Source organism: Heterodontus francisci, chromosome 10 (assembly GCF_036365525.1).
Source record: "Heterodontus francisci isolate sHetFra1 chromosome 10, sHetFra1.hap1, whole genome shotgun sequence".
NCBI classification, from domain to species: domain Eukaryota; kingdom Metazoa; phylum Chordata; class Chondrichthyes; order Heterodontiformes; family Heterodontidae; genus Heterodontus; species Heterodontus francisci.
In genome coordinates, this window is record NC_090380.1 from 70,988,436 (window position 1) to 71,003,466 (window position 15,031).

The following is a 15,031-nucleotide window of genomic DNA, read 5'->3' on the forward strand; positions in this document are numbered from 1 at the left end:
TTCATCGAACAATCAGGAAGTGTCAATGGAGAGATGGCGGGCTGCATAATCAGCAATGGTAAGTACCGTTTCCCACATGCTAATTTTGGTGCCGCTGCTGTGTGGTGGAGGGGGGCCGCAACAAGGTCCCGCTGCCGCCAGTAATATGCGGCAAGTCCTTCTCGACGTCGCAGATCACGGCAGGCCTCTCCCCGCAGCATTTTACCGGTCCCCGCGCCGCAACCTGCGGCGGCGAGGGGCTGGTAAAATTCAGCCCAGGGTGTGCGAAAATATGTCTTGGCTGCTTTTGGTTGTATTGAGATGACAAAAGTCTGTGGAACAGAATTTGAGTTGTCTATTCTAGTCAAAATAGTGACCATGACCAGGAACTTGAACTCTTCTGGCCCGAGTGTTTACTCATTTGGAATGAATTAAACTACAGTTTGAACTCTTCCTTATTGACATATTTGCTATAATTTGACAGTGGTTCCTCATTGGAGATGCTTCATACAAAGTCATTATGGCCAGTTCAGTATATTTCTTTGGTGTCTTGATTGGTGTAATCACGTTTGGGCAACTTTCTGATCGATTTGGAAGGAAGAAAGTTTACTTGACAGGTATGGTGATTAAACATTACAGAAACTACTGTTTCTTTTTGAATTTATCAATATTACAGTAAACTAAAATGTTACACATTCAAAATGAATTGAGTTCATGGTGAGGACACAAGAATAAAAATGGATAATGCAGAAGTAGAAATTCTATCAAGATCATTTGACAGAGACCATACATGAAGATTAGGAAATACCTTTTATATAAAGTATTTTTAAAGAATAAATACAGTAAAACCAAGCTAATGTGGGGTTTAATTAGAACAATTGCATTAAAAGAGTTGTGTATCATTGTGTACAACATAGACACTAGTAGTATAGATAATTGCTTTTTCTTTAATGTGCTGCAGATATTTATATACAATTTTTACCTTTGAAAGAAGATGAGCATAGTTGGTACAGGTTTGTGCAGCTAATCACTATCAAATGGCACAATCTATTGATCAGATACATACATTTTTCATGTCCTTAAGGCAGCCCATTGATGCTGTTGCAAAGCTGGAGTATTAGAGAGGAATATCTGCATTCCTTGCCCAAGTGCGAAGCACCCTTCGCCACCCTTGCTGCCTCGGAACAACTTCTCAAAGTGCATGTGGGTACTTTTGTGACTCTCCCCCTCCCGTTTTGTTGGCAATTCTATTTAGTAGCACCACAAATGAAGTGTAAATGTGATCCATTTGATAATTACAGAAGCCAACAGAAACATTTCCAAAGAATATTCAGAATTTTTTGAAAATGTTAGAAGACCAAATAGTTGCCTTTACCCTGAAATCTGTAAATTGTTATCCCTCCTGTGAAAATAAATAGTTGTGCTCTAACTGAGCTGATTTATTATTGGCCTAGGTCTTCTTCTTGATATAATTTTTGGCATTGTAAGTGGACTCACTCCCACCTATGAGATCTTTGTGATATCCCGTTTCGGTGTTGGCCTGATGAATGGAGGAATGGCATTGGTGTCCTATGTTCTACTCCAGGAGTATGTGGCTGTTTCTTATTGGGCACTGACTGGTAAGATATAAATATTGTCCTTTTAAAAACCTTTCATGGATTAGAAGGGCATGTGTGTGCACCTATTTCATTGACAGGAAAGTAGGAGCAGGGTAGTGAGTGGTCCATAGTTCGCAATGTCCCTATGCTAGTAATTAAACTGGCTGTTACAAGGTGTAGGTTAATAAGAGCAAAGCAGATAAAGAAGGCCAGTCTATTACCATCCTGCTTGATTAGTTTCCCCTCCTGGAAGTCGTCCTCAAATCATAAAATTACATAGTAATGTACAGCACAGAAACAGACCATTCAGCTCAACTGGTCCATGTTTGTGTTTATGTTCCACATGAGCCTCCTTCAATCCCTCTCCCACTACCCCTATCAAGATAACCTTCTATTCCTTTCTTTCTCATGTGTTTTTCCAGCTTTCCCTTAAATGCATCTTTGCTATTCACTTCAACTACTCCTAGTGGTAGACAGTATCACTCTCTGTATAAAGAAGGTTCCCCTGAATTCCCTATTGAATTTATTAGTGACTATTTTTTATTTAATGGCCCTTAGTTTTGGTCTCACCCAAAGGTGGAAGCATCTTCTCTATGCCTACCCTATCAGGTCACTCCTCAGCCTTCTCTTTTCTAGAGACAAGAGCCCTGTGCCCATTTGATGATATGGGGGAAGATATCCACCCAGATTCGTCATCTAGCAGACCTGGGAAACTGGATTTTTTTTTTTACTATTTTTCTTTTTTCCTCTTTGCTAACCCACCTACTCGACCCTAGTCAAGTTGTCTCTGCTGTACGCTTTTATGTTTAATACATAAAACCCAACTCTGCCATCTCAGCTTAGGTTTGAAAAGAAATATTGTGAATAATGATGAGTGACTGCTCTTGAGTCTAATTCTACTATCTTTGCTCAAGGCGCAAGTAGACAGAATTTGAGGAATAAAATAGAATGCTGGGTCTGAAGAAGTTGCTCTTAACTGAGGGTAACATTGTCATAATTGGGTACTTATAAGACAAAGCAGTGATTTAAAAAAAAAATTAAATCTTGTCAAATTTATGTGTCATTTAAAAAAAAAAATACTTTTTGTCTTCCTAGGGTCAATGCAGAGTCTTTCATTTGCTGTTGGAATTTCTCTCTATGCACTGCTTGGATACTTTATTCGATCCTGGCGGACTTTGGCCATTGTGATCAATATTGAAGGCATGCTCATTCTGTTTCCATCTTTGTAAGTTGGAGATTCAGCACGTACAAGAGAAAAATGTGAATTAGACAACAGTAATTTTCCGGTTCAAGAGGGAGATTTTGACCTGTGAACTCTTGCCTGTTGCAGAGCAAGTAGAGCATTGGAAATAGAATCCTTTTTTTTTCTTTATACTAATAGAGGAAAATTTCTGATTGTTTTTAAAATTTACTATATTATAAAATAATTTCTTGAAAGTAACTTATAAAAATTCCACACTATTTCAAAGTACTGGGGAAAGTATGCATGTTTAACTAACCCTTTTTTTTTTTCCTTTGTGCTTCATGCACCTGCCAGCACTTTTGAGAAATTTCTAAAGCTAAAGTTGACTTGTAAATGGCCTAAAGCAAATTAATTTCATTTGTTAAAATTCAATGCATACATTTAGTTCCAATTGAAGGCTTAGCAGTTTCTATTTTATGTAGGTTAGTCATATTTGACATTGGTTTTACGTTAGAGGGGATACAGAAGAGATTTGGAAGGATGTTGTGTGGAGGGGAGTATTTTAGTTATGAGGAAAGAATTGATAGGCTAGGGTTATTTTCTTTGGAACAGAGGAGGCTGAGGGGAGACCTAATTGAAGTTTATAAAATTATGAGGGGTCTAGGTAGAGTAATAGGAAGGCCCTATTCCCCTTGGTTAAGGGGTCCATAACTAAGGAGCATAGTTAAGGTAAGAGGTAGGAGGTTTAGGGGGGGATTCGAGGGGAAACATTTTCATCAAGAGAGTGGTGGGGATCTGGAACTCACTGCCTGAAAAGGTGGTAGAGGCAGAAACACTCATCACATTTAAAATTACTTGGATATGCACTTGAAGTGCCATAAACTGACAAGGCTACGGACCAAGAGCTGGAAAGTGAGATTAGGCTGGATGGTTCCTTGTCGGCCGGCACAAATACAATGGGCTGAATGGCCTCCTTCCAATCTGCAAATTTCTGATTCTATTCTATTTTGGAGCAGGTTCTCTTTGTTTTTGTTTTTCTCCTCTTATTCACCACTTCCAAATAATGTAGCTCACCTCCCATGCAATTTAATGGAATGCAGTCTTGCCCAAGGCTTTTGCAGTTGGCCCAATTATCTATGTAGTGCCTTTGCAATATCTGCATACTACTTATTAAAATCCAATTTGAAAGGTTGGCTCTAGTTTCATCATGTGGTTGTATTCCCACAAATTTGGAAGTACAGCCAACTTGCCTCTGTCACCCAAGCCTTACTGCATGTTGTTAGCTATAATGCATGTTGTCTGTTTCTTAGCCTTCATAATAGCTATTTTAATATTTTAAGAATGCATGGGCCTTCTACATTGGGTGATAAATTATAAAACTTGTTCACTACCTCACCATGTAACCTGTTCATTTCTTTTTTTTCTTCTCCCTTCATAGCCTTTCATCACTGTTGGTTGAAGAGGTATTTCTATAATTTTTATCAGAATTTATTATATCGTAATGCTTTCAGGCCAGAGAAAGCCTTTGGTCCATCTAGCACACTTGCCTACAGAACTCCCTTGGTGCATTTCTAATACTCCTGAATCCCATTTGTTGACCAGAACCTGTGTAGTACCTTCCTGAATCTGTCTTTTTCCACTGCCATGCTAGTAATCTGTTCCACAAAATTACCATCCTTTCAGTTTCGGAAAAAAAGTTCTTCCTGTATTTCCTATTTTGTTATGCTTAGTTTTGTAAATCTATCCCCCAAATACTTAAGTTCTGTATACGCCAGGAAATCATATTTGAATCCAATATGATCGAATCTGTCATGATTTAAAACACTTCCTTACGATCCCTTCTTGGTCTACTCTTTTGAAGAGAGAAAAGATCCAGGTAGTCAGTCTTTCATCAAACATCATTTTCTTAAGTTCCGTGATCAACTGTGTACCTGCTTTCCATACCCCCTCCAATAATTGAATATCTTTTTTGAAACAGGCAAATCAAAACTGCCGCAGTATTCCAATGTGGTCTCACTAGGGCCAAATATAGTTTTCAAATGTCTTCTCTGGATTTATATATCATACCCTTTAATACGTATCCCAACTTTCTGTTTGTTCCCATCTGCTTAAAAAAGCATTGTGTTGATGATTTTAGTGACCTGTCCACTAATACCCCAAGATTCCTTTTCTGCTCCAATTCCTCAAGTGTAATCCCATTTAGCACGATTCATGTTAACTTTCCATGTGCCAAGTCCTGTAATTTATCTTACTTGTTGTTTGCGGAATCTAGCTGCCACAGTTGCCTTTTCACAACTGCGCTTTAAAAGTAATTTATTTTGTGCAAAACTTTCTTAAACTGAGCTATTGTGTAACCTTGCTGTAGTACCATTACCTGTAACATATAGCGCCAGCTTTGGATCAACTGCATGATCCAACTGCAGCTAAACCATTTCTTCTGCTTACTGGTGACCAGTATCCTCCCTCACTATCACAATTATGTTCCTGTTTAACAAGTAAAGCTACATTCACACCCACCCCACCATACATTTTGTGATCTATCCTATCCTTTCAAAAAAAACCCTTGTCCGTTTATTTTCATTAAATCAAACCTGGGAGGGAAAAAAAAAGAAAAACTGAAATCAGACTGATGTCACAATCAACAGAAAGCTGGCCGGGGTGAGGATAAGCTTTTAATTTAATCAAAATTAATCAAATATAAAGTAAGACTTGATCGATTCATTAGTATAAAAACAAAAGTGGATTTTATAATTTATCATGTAGAGAGCGAGCAGCGAGGAGTTTAAGCTAGCAGCAGCAGCAGGGAGGGAGGGTATTGGTTCAAATTAGGAGCTGGGAAATTAAAAATATTCAATCGGGGTAGTATAACAGTAAATGTTGTAATAAGACTATATGCACAGGACAGGACTAGAGGCACTAATTAAAGTTGATATTTAAACAGGGCACTAATTAGATTGTTAAAGGGTTTTTTATAAGATCTTGGATGGACAACTGCAACTTGTTGCTTGCAATTCCTGCACCATGTGGGATCTTCAAGACACTGCATGTTTTGGGCAACCATGTGTGTAGGATGCGTCTCCAGTGCTTCAGCTCAAGCTCAGGATCTCCGAGCTTGAGGAGCAGCTGGAATCACTGTGGAGCATCAGTGCAGGACAGTTTCCTGAATCGTACATTCTGGGAGGTGGTCACCCCACAGGCAGTAGGAGTTCAGGATAGTAAGTGGGTGGCCGTCCAAAGAGTGAGAAGAGACAGGAAGTGCAGGTGTCTTCGGGGTGTGTGCCACTCTCAAACTGTATTCAGCTTTGGAGACTGCTGGGAGTGATGACACCTTGAACGAGTGCAATCCAAACCATGGCACCAGTGGACATGGGACGGTACAGGACATCACGGAGAGGGTGCAGGATATTCTGCAGGGGAAAGGGAGTGAGCCAGAAGTTGGTTGTACACATTGGTACCAGCGATATAGAAAGGGCAGGTATTGAGGTCCTATGGTCAGATTTTCAGGAGCTAGGGTGGAAGTAAGAGTAGGACCTCAAAGTTAGTACGTGCTAGTGACAGTAGAAATCGGAAGATAAGGAGGATCAATGTGTGGCTTGAAGCATGATGCAGGAGAGAGGACTTCAGATTCTTGGGGCATCGGGACCAGTTCCGGGGTAGAAGACACCTATTCAAAAGGGATGGGTTGCACCTCAACAAGACTGGGAACATTGTCCTCGCGGAGAGTTTCACTAGTGTACTTGGGGAGCGTTTAAACTAAATTGACAGGGAGATGGGCACCAGCATATAGAAGTAGAAAAGAGGAACAAAGTGCACAATGTAAGTGTGTTATACAGTACTAGGGAAGGGAGCAGTTCAGTATTAAATGGGCGCAGACTGAGAAGGGCTATGAGGAATACTAGGACAGGATTACAATGCACGTGTGTGAACGCGCAAAGTGTGGTGAATAAGGTTAGTGACCTACAAGCACAAATAGCAGTATGGAAATATGATGTAGTGGCAATAATGGAAACTTATCTTAAAAATGACGAGGACTGGGCACTTAATATACAAGGTTATAAGGTTATCAGAAAAGATAGAGAAGGGGAAAAGGGAGGTGGGGTGGCAGTACTACTTAGTGAAGACATTGTAGTGTTGGAAAGGGAGGATGTCCTTGAGGGGGCAGGGACAGAATCTATTTGGTTAGAGTTGCAAAGCAAGGTATGATTGCACTACTAGAGGTATTCTATAGGTCTCCAAATAGTGAAAGAGACTTAGAGGAGGAAATCCACAGGGAAATCAGAGGTGTGCAAGAACTATAGAGTGGTGTTATGGGGGACTTTAATTACCCAAACATTGATTGAGATAATGTTAGAGTAAAAGGTAAAGAGGGCAAGGAATTTCTGAAATGTGTTCAGGAGAAGTTCCTTGATCAATACTTTCTCAGCCCAACTAGAAAGGAGGTATTGCTGGATCTGAAGCTGGGAAATGAGGTGGGCCAAGTGAACCAAGTGTCTGTTGGGGAGCAGTTGGATAAGAGTGATCATCATGTCATAAGGTTTAAACTAGTAATGCAGAAAAGCAAGGAACAAGATAAGATAGAACACCTAGGTTGGAAGAGGGCTAATTTCAATGTGATAAGAAGGGATCAGGCAACTACAGACCAGTTAGTTTAACATCAGTGGTGGGTATGGATTTAGAAACAATAATCGGGGAAAAAAGTCAACAGACATCTGGAATTAATTTAGGATAGCTAGCACAGATATGTGAAAGGCAGATCATGCTTGACTAATCTAATTGAATTTTTTGATGTAATAGAAGAGGTTGATGAGGGGAATGCGGTGGATGTTATCTATATGGATTTTAAGAAAGTGTTTTTTATGGTACCACATAAAAGTCTAGATAACGAAGTTGCGGCTCATGGAATATGAGTGTCAGTGTCTAATTGGATAAAAAAGTTGGCTTAAGGACAGAAAACAGTGAGTCGTAGTAAATGCTTGTTTTCCAAACTTGGATATGTGGCAAAAAGTGAGGATGATATGAACTACTTGCAACAGGACATGGATAGACTAGCAGAATTGGCAGATAGGTGGCAGATGGAATTAAATATTGACAAATGTGAGGTGATGAATTTTGGCAGAAGGGATAGAGAGAGGCAATATATACTTTATGGCACAGTTCTAAAGAGTGTGTAGGAACAGAGGGACCCTGGGGGTGCGTGTGCATTGATCTTTGAAGGTGGCGAGACAGATTGAGAGAGTGGTTAGTAAAGCATATGGAGGCCAGAATGTTGCATTGTGGCAGCAGCCCCGCCCACCGGCTGAAAAGTCAGGAGTGAGCCTGCTGCTGCTGGGCCAGGACGCTGCGCAGCGATTTTGCATGTCCCAGGCCCTTAATTGGTCCTGAGTGGATCTTCTGCTCCTCGAAGGCAGGAAGTCCTGCCTCCAAGAGCTGCCAGCCAATCGATGGGCTGGCAGCTCCTCAGTCCCAGTAGCAACACTGGGAGTGGTGGCTACTGTTGGGACTTCACCTAGGTAGAAGAGGACCATGGACGTGGCACCAAAAGAGGTGTGGGTTTTGGGCCTCCCCAGGGACAATCCGCTGGGCCCCGGAGGGGTGGGGGGAGGCAGTGGAGTCGATTAGGAGGGTGGGGGGAGGTACTTCAGTGGGGGTGGCTTGTGCCATGAGGGGTCCCTCCATGGGGCACAGGGTGCCCATTGAGAATGCACCCCGGCCTCCCCAGCCTGCAGGGAGGCTGCCAGGTTTTACTAGGTGACCTGCCCAGGTGACGAAATGCCTGGCTGCTGCTGGTATCTTAATTGGCCACTTAAAAGCCTCAATTGGCCTGGGGTGCGCAGGCTGTTTTCAACGTCCCCCGCTGCTGATAAAATGGTAAAGGTGATGGGAACGGCACCCCCCCCCACCTCCCACTCTATTTCATGCCCCCACCCTGCCTGTAATCCACTCCCGGGGGGTGGTGGGGTGTGAAATTCCAACACAGATCTTAGGCTTCATAAATAGAGGCATTGAGTAGAAAAGCAGGGAAGTTATGCTCAAAACAATTAAAATATTTCTTATACGCATATATTACAGCATAAAGAACTGAAAAGTCTTTTACAAACAAACCTGTTTACATGGCACAATGCCAATTTTGTCAAGAACACCACCAAAACTTATGGCTATAATCAACAAGTAGGTAGAATGGCCTGCTCCTGTTCCTACACTTCAACCAAAGTTTGGCGATACCAGTTATATCTAAATTTACAATTGAAACATATAGCCTTAATTCCAGCATTTTATTTCTAATAATACCGTCAGCATAACAGCAATTCCAGAAATTATGTACTTTATAAAGCTCTGGTTAGGCCCCAACTGGAGTATTGAGTCCAGTTCTGGTCACCACACTTTAGGAGGGTCCTTGAGAGGGTGCAGAGTAGATTTACTAGAATGGCTCCAGGGATGGGGTAATTTTAGTTAGGTTAAGTTGGAAAAGCTGGGGTTGTTCTCCGAACAAAGGAGATTGGGGGGAGATTTAATAGAAGTGTGCAAGATTGTGACAAGTTTTGATAAGTTAGACAAGGAAAAACTGTTCCCATTAACTCGTGGTACAAAGACTAGGTTCTGGGCAAGAGATGCAGGGGGAATATGAGCAAGAACTTTTTTATGCAAGCGGGTGGTAATGATCTGGAACCCGTTACCCACAAGGGTGGTGGAAGCAGAGACAATTAATGACTTCAAAAGCAAATTGAATGGACACTTGTAGCAAACAGACATGCAGGGCTACAGGGATCAAGCGAGGGAGTGGGACTGACTGGATAGCTCTGTGGAGAGCTGGCGTGGACTCAATGGGCCTAATGGCCTCCTGCTGTGCCGTAAATGACACTATAGGTCTATCAGTATTATCCAACCATGCTAATATAGATCAGCCATGATCTAATTCAATGACAGAATAGGCTCGAGGGGCTGAATGGCCTGCTCCTGTTCCTACATTTCATCCAAAGTTCGGCGATACCTGTTATATCTAAATTTACAATTGAAACATATAGCCTTAATTCCAGCATTTTATTTCTAATACTAATACCGTCAGCATAACAGCAATTCCAGAAATTCTGTACTTATCACCCTGAGTAGATGCCTTAATCACTGTAATTAAAATACAATGGGTTGCACTACTACCATCAATTGCCCTGTAATTTCCAATCACAGCGCATCCTTACTTCACATTTTTAATTCCATGTGGTCAGGTAATTGTTAAAACTAGTGCTCTTGCTCTTCCTTTGTGATGAACCTCCCCACTCCATGAGCTGTAACATTCTAAAGACCAAAACCTTCCTTCTCTATACTTAAATTATCTGATTGTGTTTTTAAGAGAACAGAATTCTTACTCATAATATTATCAATTAGTACATGCTGCAGGAAAAAGTAAAGTAGCTGTAATTTACTGAAGAAAGTATCAAAATCTACCAAATATTTCAAGTCTTCAACTTCATAATGAACTTTAATAATTTCTCCTTCCAAGGATGCAATTTTTACAGATTTAAGACCAGTAAAATGAGTTTGACATATGCTGAATAAGCCTTCGTACAATCAGAAGGGTTTCTCTTCAACCCCTGGGCTTGCTATATTAACAGATATTGGGCATAAGAAAGTACAATTTAATTCTACAAAGAAAGGCTTTGTCTATGGGAGTGGTGTTTGGCACTAAGCATGAAGGAAAGACCGAAGTAAAAACCTAAAACTAACGCAAGCCCTTAGAGGCTGAAAAAAGTGTTGATCGCATTATGTACTGACTGCATGCTTGTGGGAAACCTACTTGTTGATTATAGCCATATGTTTTGGTGGTGTTCTTGACAAAATTGGCATTGTGCCATGTAAACAGGATTGTTTGTCAAAGACTTTTCAGTTCTTCATGCTGTAAAAAAAAAAATGCATCCAAGAAATATTTTAATTTTTTTGATGCATTTATTGTTGCCAAGGAATAATTGGCAACATATTGCAGGAAAATTCTGTATACAGGTATATTACTGGAAGACTTTTTACTGGAAGACTTTCCTTCATCACAAGCATTTATTTCAGTAGGATTTTATTTGTATTTTCGCTGACGGTTTGTTGCACCATTTGTATTTCGCTCAATATTTAGTACCCTACCTGGTTGAAATGGATACATAATAGGGATGTGTGTGCATGTATTTCAGCTGTTACTCAGTTTTATTTTTACAAAGAATGTATTGTGACTGCCCTTTTTAGATTTATCCCAGAATCTCCACATTGGCTGTATGCTCAAGGGCGGTGGAGTGAAGCAAAGAATATCCTTGAGAACTTTGCTAAGAAGAATGGTCAGCAGAAGTGTACAGTGACCCTGAAGCCACAAGCTGTCCAAAATGGTGAATCAGCTAGTATCTTAGACCTTTTCCGGCATCGTGTTCTCTTGAGGCGGACATTGATAATGATGTATGTGTGGTACGTCTCAGAAACTATTTTGGTACACCGCTTTACTCTTTATAGTTGTGCACGGAGTAAATGTGCTTTTAATGTAAAGCCACATCGAAGATTCTCCGCTCTGTCTTGATTGTCTAGATCTAGGACACCTTACCTTTTCTGGACTTGCCTTCGGTGAAGGTTTTAGAGATGGTCATAGTTGCTTTATCTTTTTACCAGGAGTTCAGAACATGTTGCAAGAGTGAAGATTCATCTTTTTCTCTGCATTGGGAATCAATCAAATTCTCTTGAATTTTTCAACAGCGACAATATATACTGCATTTGAAAAATGAACTTGACTAAATCATTCCCTAATTTTATTCTGTCTTACCTTAGGTTCTTTTTTAAGGACCACTAGTTAGGCTGGAGAAGAACCCAGAAAACTGAACACAGCATGCCCTGCCAAATTTCAGAACAGGAACATGCATTCGGCCATTGATTAGTATATACAAAGGAGTCTGCCGCTACTTGCAGGAGGCAACCAGGGACACATGTATATTGCCTGAGCCAATATGGCGTCAGATATAATTCAGGGGCTGTTCGGGTGCAGAACAAAGCCCAGCAAGATTGGTATTTTTTGCCACTGTTCTGTGTCCAAAAAATGGTCCAATTTTGTCCCCATTGTATCTGTAAAGATGCTACAGTGAAGCAGGTATCCGTTTGGATTTGACTCTGGCAAGCAGAATCTTTGACAAATCTGCTCTGGTGCTGGCAGCAATGGATCTCCTATGGAAGTCTCCCCACCTGCTCCTAAACTGTACTACTTTAGCATTCTACTATAATGTGTAGAAGATGCTCAATGAGACTTAAACACATTGTCTAGGCTGACAAAATGGAAATCTTGGAGGTGCCATCTTTTGGAGGAGATGTTAAAAAGTGGCCCCCTCAGGAGGCTATAAAAGATCGCATGGCACTATTGCAAACAGAGCAGGGGAGGTTTCTCGACATTTATCCATCAACCTACATCATTAAAACAGATTATCTCCAGTGATCTTTATGGAAATTGACTGCTGTATTTCCCTATGTTACAACAGTGCCTTCAAAAAGTACTTCATTGGCTGTAAAATGCTTTGGAATGTCCTGAGGTCATGAAAGGTGCTATATAAATGCAAGTCCTCCCTCCTTTCCTTCTGCCATCCCTTCGTTCCTCCTTTCCTTGTTTCACATCTCTAACTCAAGTGTGGTGCCCCTTCCCTCCTGTAAGTAAAAAAAAAACTCTCCGCTCTCTTTTACATAAGCAATGAACCTTCTGCATTCTCTGTACTGCTTCATAAGCACAACGTTTTACGTTCCATACATCATTTTCTTCCTCAGTCTATTTTTGTAGCCTGTACTATATTATTGCTTTTTTGCAAGCCTTTATTCTTTTATCTCTCCTAAAATTCTTCTCTGGATCATCTTTTCGCCTGTTTTTTGCGCTTATTCTTCACAGCACCAGTAATTAAACTATACTGAGGCAAACAGAGAAAGAAGGAACTTTCATTTATCTAGCACGTTTCATGACCTCAGGACATCCCAAAGCACTTTATAGTCAATGAGATCAACTCCATTTAACACATTCATATCCTATTATTTCATTATTACAAAGCACTGTAATGAACAAGTTTTAATTTTAAAACAAAAACAAGAAATGCTGGAATCACTCAGCAGGTCTGGCAGCATCTGTGGAAAGAGAAGCAGAGTTAACGTTTCGGGTCAGTGACCCTTCTTCGGAACTGACAAATATTAGAAAAGTCACAGATTATAAGCAAGTGAGGTGGGGGTGGGGCAAGAGATAACAAAGGAGAAGGTGCAGATTGGACCAGGCCACATAGCTGACCAAAAGGTCACGGAGCAAAGGCAAACAATATGTTAATGGTGTGTTGAAAGACAAAGCATTAGTACAGATTAGGTGTGAATACACTGAATATTGAACAGCAGCAAGTGCACTTGCTGCTGTTCAATATTCAGTGTATTCACACCTAATCTGTACCAATGCTTTGTCTTTCAACACACCATTAACATATTGTTTGCCTTTGCTCCGTGACCTTTTGGTCAGCTATGTGGCCTGGTCCAATCTGCACCTTCTCCTTTGTTATCTCTTGTCCCACCCCCACCTCACTTGCTTATAATCTGTGACTTTTCTAATATTTGTCAGTTCCGAAGAAGGGTCACTGACCCGAAACGTTAACTCTGCTTCTCTTTCCACAGATGCTGCCAGACCTGCTGAGTGATTCCAGCATTTCTTGTTTTTGTTTCAGATTTCCAGCATCCGCAGTATTTTGCTTTTATTTAAGTTTTAATTTTAAGTGGCCAGTGAACAGATCTGAGTATTTTGCATTCCTGTTATAATGTTCCTGCTATTAAAAAAGCATTGTATCCTCTGATTCATTATGAGCAATTCTAGGGCAATAGGAGGAGTCAGGTATTAGAATTTTTTATAGTACAAGTAGACTTGGTCTCCTGATTTGCTGATGACACAAAGATAGACAGCATTGTAAAGCTGGAAGCTTAACATTACAAAAATATTGATAGGTTAAGTAAATGGGCAAAACTGTAGCAAATAGATTTCAATGTAGGCAAATGTGAGGTCATCCACTTTGGACCTAAAAAGGATAGAACAGAGTACTTTCTAAATGTGAAAAGCTAGGCCCAAGAGACTTGGGGATCCATGTACAAAGACCATTAAAATGTCATGAACGAATACAGAAAACAATCACAAAGACAAATGGAATGCTAGCCTTTATATCTAGAGAACTAGAATTCAACAGGGTCGAAGGCATGCTCCAGCTATACAAAACCCTGGTTAGATCACACCTGGAGTACTGTGAGCAGTTCTTGTAACCATACAAGGATATAGTGGCCTTGGAGGGAGTGCAGCATAGATATACCAGAATGATACCTGGACTCCATGGTTTAAATTACGAGGACAGATTACACAAACTATGGTGATTATTCCCTGGAATTTAGAAGGTTGAGGGGTGATTTGATTAAAGTTTTCAAGATGTTAAGGGGAACAGATAGGGTAGATAGAGAGAAACTGGTTGGGGAGCGTAGAACTAGGAAGCATAGTCTAAAAATTAGAGCCAGACCTTTCAGTGTGAAATTAAGAAACACTTCAACACACAAAGGGTGGTAGAAATTTGGAACTCTCTTCTGCAAATGGCAATTAATACTTGATTAGTTGTCAATTTTAAATCTGAGATTGATGGATTTTTGTGAACTAAAGGTATTAAAGGATATGGGACAAAGGCAGGTCCATGGAGTTAGGTCACAGATCAACCATGATCTCACTGAATGGTGGGACAGGTTCAAGGGGCTAAAAGGTCTACTCCAGTTCCTATGTACACGACTCAGTGCTCAAAGTCAGCCAAACCTTTTTTTAATGGTTTCATATTTTTCTCTTTATCGTAGAATCAGACTGGTCTTCTGCACTTTCAGGCCAAGCGTTCCTGCGTCAGCTCTTTTAAAGAGTCATCTAAATTGTCCCACTTCACAATCTCCACAGCCCTACTTTTTTTTTTCTTTTGAAGTATGTACCCAATAGCCTTTTGAAAGATACTACTGAATTTACTTCCACCTTTTCAAGCAATGCATTCCAGATCATCATAACTGGCAATGTTTTTAAAAACAAACACCCCTTTTGCCAATTATCTTAAATCTGTGTACTCTGTTATCGACAATCCTGCCAGTGGAACATTTTCTCCGCATGTACTCTATCAAAACTCTGCTTAATTTTGAACATGTCTATTAAACCATTTACCTTCTCTGCTGTAAGAAGGAATATGATTTTTAAAAACTGGATGCAGTACTATAGATATATAGATGTCTGTTATTT

The 15,031-nt window shown here is 40.4% G+C and overlaps 1 protein-coding gene across 2 annotated transcripts in view; it reads left to right on the forward strand.

Moving 5' to 3' along the window:
• LOC137374515 (solute carrier family 22 member 15-like) overlaps window positions 1-15,031 on the forward strand; it is a 68,291-nt gene that overhangs the window by 12,048 nt on the left and 41,212 nt on the right. The window contains exons 3-6 of one of the 2 annotated variants that reach the window (XM_068040715.1): window positions 464-596; window positions 1,434-1,598; window positions 2,673-2,802; window positions 10,984-11,196. In XM_068040715.1, the coding sequence (XP_067896816.1) occupies window positions 464-596; window positions 1,434-1,598; window positions 2,673-2,802; window positions 10,984-11,196 (641 nt within the window). The remainder of the gene's footprint in view (window positions 1-463; window positions 597-1,433; window positions 1,599-2,672; window positions 2,803-10,983; window positions 11,197-15,031) is intronic. The other variant, XM_068040717.1, reaches the window with a different exon arrangement.